Source organism: Pinus tabuliformis, chromosome 5_2, assembly GCF_031772625.1.
Source record: "Pinus tabuliformis cultivar Carrire ecotype Pingquan chromosome 5_2, CPIR1, whole genome shotgun sequence".
NCBI lineage: Eukaryota > Viridiplantae > Streptophyta > Pinopsida > Pinales > Pinaceae > Pinus > Pinus tabuliformis.
This window is the reverse complement of record NC_142306.1, coordinates 480,066,661-480,073,784: the sequence shown is the minus strand read 5'-3', so window position 1 is coordinate 480,073,784 and position 7,124 is coordinate 480,066,661. Positions and strand designations below refer to the sequence as shown.

The 7,124-nt window shown below is 34.6% G+C and overlaps 2 protein-coding genes across 2 annotated transcripts; both read left to right on the top strand.

Moving 5' to 3' along the window:
- The first annotated feature begins 385 nt into the window (after window positions 1-385).
- Window positions 386-865, top strand: LOC149159740 (uncharacterized). Its single transcript, XM_089434410.1, has one exon. The coding sequence runs from the start codon at window positions 386-388 to the stop codon at window positions 863-865; it is 480 nt and encodes a 159-aa protein (XP_089290536.1).
- Window positions 866-4,536: 3,671 nt separating this feature from the next.
- LOC149159739 (uncharacterized) lies at window positions 4,537-4,884 on the top strand. Its single transcript, XM_089434409.1, has one exon. It carries the CDS (start codon window positions 4,537-4,539, stop codon window positions 4,882-4,884), a length of 348 nt encoding a protein of 115 aa, XP_089290535.1.
- Window positions 4,885-7,124: the final 2,240 nt, after the last annotated feature.

Genomic DNA, 7,124 nt, shown 5'->3' with positions numbered 1-7,124 from the left:
TCTAAAGAAGTGGAGGAGAAATTTCTCTGACAATGAAACAATCAACAAAGCTTGGGCATTAGTTCTAAGCTTTCTAATATGGGATGTCTGGAAAGAACGCAACAACAGAATATTCAAGAACAGGAAAGGTTCTCCCCAGAACATCATGGCTCAAATATTAAGACAGCTCAAGGAGATAGTAGGAACCCTCATTAAAAACCCCCCTGAAGAACGACCTAAAGATAAGGATGTACAGATTCTTCTGCAGTTGGGTCTTCAGGGGCTTACCCCATAGGGCAAAAACAGGAATGTAAGTCACATAATCTATGATAAGGATTTCTGGCAGCCTCCCCCTCAGGGATTCTTAAAATGCAATATAGATGGGGCCTCTAAAGGAAACCCAGGTATGGCGGGGTATGGAGGAGTAGTAAGAGATGAAAATGGGTACATAAAAACCCTCTTTCATAGCCATTTGGGTAAAGCCACTAACAATATGGCAGAGCTTATGGCCCTTGAGCAAAGTCTAGAAATCTTGAAGAACTCAAATCTTCAGAATATCATAATTGAAGCTGATTCCGAATTAATTATTAATTCGGTTAAGAGAATTTGCTATGGTTCTGCTCCAGAGAAAGTCTCGAAACACTGGCGGCTTCTACAAGTATATCAACGGATTCATTCTCACCTGCAGAACATGAGAACCATAAGTTTTACTCATGTGCGACGTACTGCTAACAAAGTAGCAGACTTACTTGCTAATGAGGGTGTGCGCTGGACCAAGAGAAATAAAGTTTATGATTGGATAGAGATACCCCAAGGCAGATTGAGGGAAGAATGTCTCAAACAGGCAAATGAGGACAGGGAGCTCTATCAAAGCAGGGGAAACTGACAGCATGTTGACTAAAGGTATCAGGGGAAGTTCGATCTTTTATGGTGAAGTAGTGCATGGTCATCGGGGCTACGGGAGAGAATGAGCAACCAGAACTCGTCATCGGGTGGATGTCAATTTGCACCCTGCACTCTTAATGACAACTGAATTATCTACCGAAGATTTAGCTCTGTCGGGTGTTGATTTAAAGTACTTGCAGTTAAGCAAATTCGCAGCAATCCTATGGATTTCGCAAGGCAACTTGCAAGGTGGTTACCTTGCACATCGGACCTGAACTGAACCTAAATTATGGCGGTAATTGATTTCGGGTCCGGATTCAATGATATCTTCCATGCATGTTTAGCTTCTAGGTTGGAATCGGTGGATTTCGGGTGGATTACATGTGCGAAGTTTATTCCCCCATTCAAACCCGAAATCCGTATAGTTTGGTTTCTATTTCCTCATCGGGTCCGATTTTAGAATCAAAGAATATGCCTTTTTTCGCTTCGATATGCGCCTCATCCGTTAGATCTTCGAAGACAGATCAGATGGTCCAGGCGTTTGTTGGTAGTTTGAACGACTCGGAGTTAGGTTTGTGGGCCCGTGGCCCGGATGTTAAGCCTTTGGCTCGGTGCCCTAAGCCCTGAGCGGATAGTTAACTTTATGTCCCTAAGGTCCTTTGGGTTTGTTGTAATATATGTAATTTGTTTCTCTATTTCAAATGAATAGAAGGTACGGCTCTTGCTTCAGCAAAAAAAAAATAAAAAATAAAAAATAAAAAATTCTTAGCCTAAGACAACTTGACACATTGCAACAACAATTTAAAAATCAACCATCAAATTGACATGTGGTGTAGGGGAACTCGACCTATTGCAATGAAATCTTAAAAATCAACCATGAAATTTATACATTGTGGGGCAAAATTGTCCATTATAATGAAAACTTTAAAATCAACTATCAAATTGACACATAATGAGGTCAGGTTGCTAGTTGATGATTGACACGAACCCTAAAAAAAAAGGTAGATAAATAAATTAAAATTAAAATACAAAACAAACAAAAATTGAAAAAAATTAAAGTAAAAAAAAAACAAAAAGTTTTAAATAATAACAACCAATAAATAAAACAATATATTAAAAAATTAAAATTAAAAAGATAAAAAATGACAAAAAAAAAAAAAAAATCAAACATAAAAAATAAATATAAAATATCTTTCAATGAAATCATAAAGTAGTTTTAGAGAACCACTTACTATGATTCATATATATATATATATATAACAAAAAAAAAATCTAAAAAAACAAAATTAACTTAAAAGGGAAAAAAATTAAAAATTTAATAATAAAAAACAAATAAAAAAATTAAATACCAACTAAAAAATATTTAAATCGTAAAGTTAAAAATAAATAAAAATATTAAAAAAAAACCATTCAAACAAAAAAATTATTAAAAATAAATATAGACATTGTAAAAAAACATAAAATTTAAACCAAATATAAATTAAAACAATTAAAAAATTAAATTTAAAAAAATATTAAAAAAAAAAATCTAAAAAACAGGAAAAAACAATTTAAAAATTTTAATTTAAGAAAAAAAAATTAATGAAAAAACCAATAAAAATTTTAAATAAATAAAGTGAATTAGATAATTAAAAAATAAAAAATAAAAACTAAAAACCAACTTTTTTATTTAAATAAATAAAAATTAAAAAATATATTTAAAAAAATTAAAACGTACTTAAAAAAATAAAAGAAAATTAGTTGAGACATTATAAAAACTAAACCCATTGAAAATTATTTAAATTTAAAAATAAAATAAAAATTAACCAAAAAAAAATCAATTTATTTGAATAAACAAATTTTCAACCATTTTAATTTTGATTTATATATATATATATATATTCTTTTAATTTTAAAATTATTTTTTTATTTCAAAAAAAAAAAAAATCCCCCGCCTCTTGCCTGGCCGAGGCTCAATTTCGAGAATTGACCCTTCACCAGGCAAGGGCCTTAGGGCCACCCTAGGGCTGGTCGAGCTGACCTAGAGGTCGCTTGGTCAGCCCTGGGACGACACTCAAAACCCTGCCTAGCACGACCACTCGGTCGGCCCTGGGGCAGCCCTTAGCCCGCCTAGCCAAGGGCCAATTCCCGAAACCAGCCCTAAGCCAAGCGGGCCGAGGCCAATTTTTTTTTTTTTAATAAAGCAACAAAATAAATATTAAAATTTTAAAATATAATTTTTTAAAATTTTAAATTTTAAATTTTAAATTTTTTAAATTACAAATTTTTTATTATAAAATTATAAATTTTTAATTTTTAAATTATAAATTTTCAAATAATTTTTATAAAATTTAATTTTATATATTTTTATTTAATATTATTTTTAAAACAATTTTAATTAGTTTTTTTTTAATGTATTTCATTTATTTAAAAAAATTAATTTAATTTAAATATTTGAACTTTAAAAACAAATTATTAATTTTTTTTTTTAATAATTTTAATTTATTTATAAAGTTTATATTTTATATTTTTGATACCATGTTTTTTATTTTTATTTTTTTCATAATTTTTTTTTTTAATTTAAATTTTTTTTTTTAACTAATCCTTTTTTTAAGTTTTATTTTTTAATGCTTTGTTTTTTTTAATATATTTTTAATTTTATTTATTTATTTAAAACAAAAGGTTTGTATTTAATTTTTTGTTGTGGTTAATTATCTAATTTACTTTTATTTTTTTGTTTTTTAATTAAATTTTTAAAATTTTCTTAAATTATATATATATATATATATATATATATATATTTCTTTTTTAATTTTTTTTATTTTTTTTTGGATTTTTTTTAGTTTATATATATATATATATATATATATATATATATATATTAAATTAGTATATTTTAGTAACCATTATTTTTTGTGTATTAAAGTATTAATTAACTATATATAAATTTAAAGTAATAGTTAATGAACACCAATTTGGACGAGGAGACGCATGCTGTGACAGGAAACTGCGCGCTAGGGTTTGTGTGAGCTTCACACTCTCGCCTCGGGGCCTCTGGTCCTTGCTCTTGGGGCTTTGCCCACCATGGCGGATCTGCTATAGCTTCCTGGTGCCCGCTCCTTCAAGGATATGGTCTTTGGTCAGCGGCCAGACCAAGCCTCATTCTTCATGAAGTTTGCCTCCAGCTCTGCCTTCTACACTCCTCCAAGAGGAAGCTCGAACAAAGAAGACACCACTTACCCACAACAAAATGAGATGCCAAAAAGGAATGAAGACACAGTGAAAAGATCAACCAAGGACATTCGCACAGACAAGGGCAAGGCTGCAGACCTGCCCTTTTCTGGCAACGTCAATCCTTCACAATCTCAGGAGCAACCGCAAGAATAAGGGAAAAAGACCAAGAACAAATGCAATCCAAAAGCCAAGAAAATCCTAGAACTGGAAATCCAGGACCCCGGGGTAGTTGAATACAGAGAATACATGTAGGAACACACAGTTATATGCAAGTTTATGGGAATATGGCCTACAGAAAGAGCCCTGAACTGGTGGATTCAGAGCAAATGGACACCCAAAGGGGAGATCCGACTTCAGCTGGGCTCCAAAGGATTTTTCACAGTCATCTTTGATCTCCTAGAAGACAGAGACAAAATTTTTTAAGGAGGACCCTATTTCTACAACTCAGCCAGATTATACATGAGATTCTGGAGGGAGAACTTCACACCAGAAAAAGAGGATTTCACTAGGGTTCCAGTATGGGTACGCCTCTACTCCTTACCAACTGATTATTGGGCTCCTTCAGTCCTAAAAGGTATAGGAGACCAGCTGGGGGAGTATATCAAAATGTCTGAAGGCACCAGAATGGGTCACTATGTCTCCTACGCCAGAATCTATGTTTACATAGACGTCTTTGGGGCTCTGCCAGAAGCAATCAAATTAATCTTCAGGGATGAAGTCTGGCTACAAAGTATAGACTATGAACAAATTCCCTTCCGTTGCAGAAAGTGCCATGAGCACGTCATCTTTTCCGAGATTGTCCCATGAATAAAACCCCTCAAACGCAAGAGCAAGAAAATAAACAAAAAGATAGCGAAGGTTTCACCAAAGTAATCTCCAGGAACAAGAATAATAGGAAGAAAGCTATCCCCAAGAAGAACCTCAACAAAGAAGCAAGCTAGAATTAGTTCAAAGTACTGAATAGTAACCAACAGCAATGGGACCCTAACGAAATGATAGCAGATGAAGCAGGAGAGGAAGAAATGCACCCAGAAGACAACGACCAAGATGGAAGGGACATAGGTAATACCAACATAGGTAAGGAGCAGTTGCTAGAGGACACAGAAATGCAACCAGCAGAAACGGAAGAAACTCTAGAGGAAGAAGCAATAGAAGAAGCCCTGCAGGGGGTAGACCTTGCTACAATCGCAGAGGAATAGAAACAAAAAGGAATAAATGCCATATCAGAACAACAGTTACAAAAAATCGAAGGAGCCTATCTCCTCCAGGAAGAATTAAAACTCAAAGCCCACAATCCAACACAAGAAAGCACAGCTTCAAAAGGAATTTTAGCCAACATCCCAGTAGAAGGACTCAACCTCAAAGGCTCAAGCAGAAAATGAGGATGAAATACCACAAGTCAGCTCCTTCAAGAAGTGGGAGCCAAAATTATCAATGAAGGAAAGTTAAAGGCTCTTGCTCTACACCCATCTCCATGTCAATGAATTGCATATCTTGGAATATTAGGGGACTCAATAGTCCTGGGAAGAAATGCATCTTAAAAAGCAGAGTCCTGTTCGATCATCCCGACATCATGCTCATTCAAGAAACAAAATTGGATTCGTCTCATCCTCCCCTCCTGCTCAAATCATGCTTCAGGCCTTACATCTCCCTGGCTAATATAGCTACAAGCTCGGCAGGAGGCATAATGACTCTCTGGAAAAACTCCAAATTCGATCTTTTATCTTCTCTGGCCACTCACCATTCCTTAACTGTGATCCTGATAATCTTAGGCACCAACAAGACCATTAGTATAACCAATTTTTATGCCCCACACAAAGTGATTGACTATATAAAAATGCTCCAAATCTTATCCAATCTCCTTGACCCTCTGCTCCACCCCATAAAAATCATAGCTGGAGATTTCAATATGATAACTAACTTATCTGAAAAGAAAGGAGGAATCAAGAAGTTAGATAAGGACTCTAAGGCTTTCCTTTCTACCATGGAAAACCTCAACCTCATTGACATTCCCACAAGCAATGGCTTATTCACTTGGAATAACAGAAGAGGAGGAGACCATATAATAGCCTCCCGTCTAGACCGTTTCCTGCTATCTGAGGCTTCCTATCTCACCTCTTGGGAAACAGAGGCGAGAATTCTCTCGCAAGTAGGCTTTGATCATTGGCTTATCTCTCTCAAGTTTCAATTTTCCATGTCTCCGAAGAATAAGCCTTTTAGGTTTGAGGCCTTCTGGTTGAACCACCCGAATTTCATGGAAAAAATGAAACAATGGTGGACCTACTCTCCCCCCAAAACTAGAAACAAAATGTATACTTTCCAACAAAAATTAAAACATCTCAAAGAGGAAATCAAAAAATGAAATAGAGATACTTTTGGAAATATCATTACAGACAAAAAAAAACTTGGAACAACACTGGAACTTCTTCAACAAAATATAATTAAATAAGGGCTATCAGAGACTAGTAAGCAAGAGGAACAACTACTACAACAAAGATGGGATGAAAGAGCCATTCAGGAAGAAAATTTGTGGCAACAAAAATCCAGAATAAATTGGTTGAAATGTGGTGAAATGAACACTACTTTTTTCCATAAAAAAATGATATTGCACAGGAGGAACAACATAATTCTAGCTCTGAAGAACCAAGAGGGTCATCTCATTCACTCTCAAGAGGAGTTGGAAACTGAGCTCACCAACTATTACAACTCTCTTCTCAAAGAGCCAAGGAATGATCAAGATTAGGATTGTTGGACACCTAATCCTCTATGGGTTAGTGTGGAAGCCGAATAGACTAAGGAAGTCCAAGAGACCTTGGGATGTGGAAGCCAACGGTCACACAATGTACTATAAATATATATCATTTGTTAATAATAAATGTACTCTCCTGTTTATCATTCATATTCTGTTGCTGCAATGTGTGTGTTTAACATGGTATCAGAGCTCAGGTTTCTAGGTTTAGGCATTCTGCATACACCTTTGTAACTCCTCTCTATTCGGGCTCTTCTACTCATTAGATCTGCCATTCTGGCTAAGCCTGGCAGCTCTG

Bases quoted from the DNA above. Each gene is read 5' to 3' on its own strand.
- LOC149159740 (XM_089434410.1), top strand. From the start codon at position 386: ATGGCGGGGTATGGAGGAGTAGTAAGAGATGAAAATGGGTACATAAAA.
- LOC149159739 (XM_089434409.1), top strand. From the start codon at position 4,537: ATGAGATTCTGGAGGGAGAACTTCACACCAGAAAAAGAGGATTTCACT.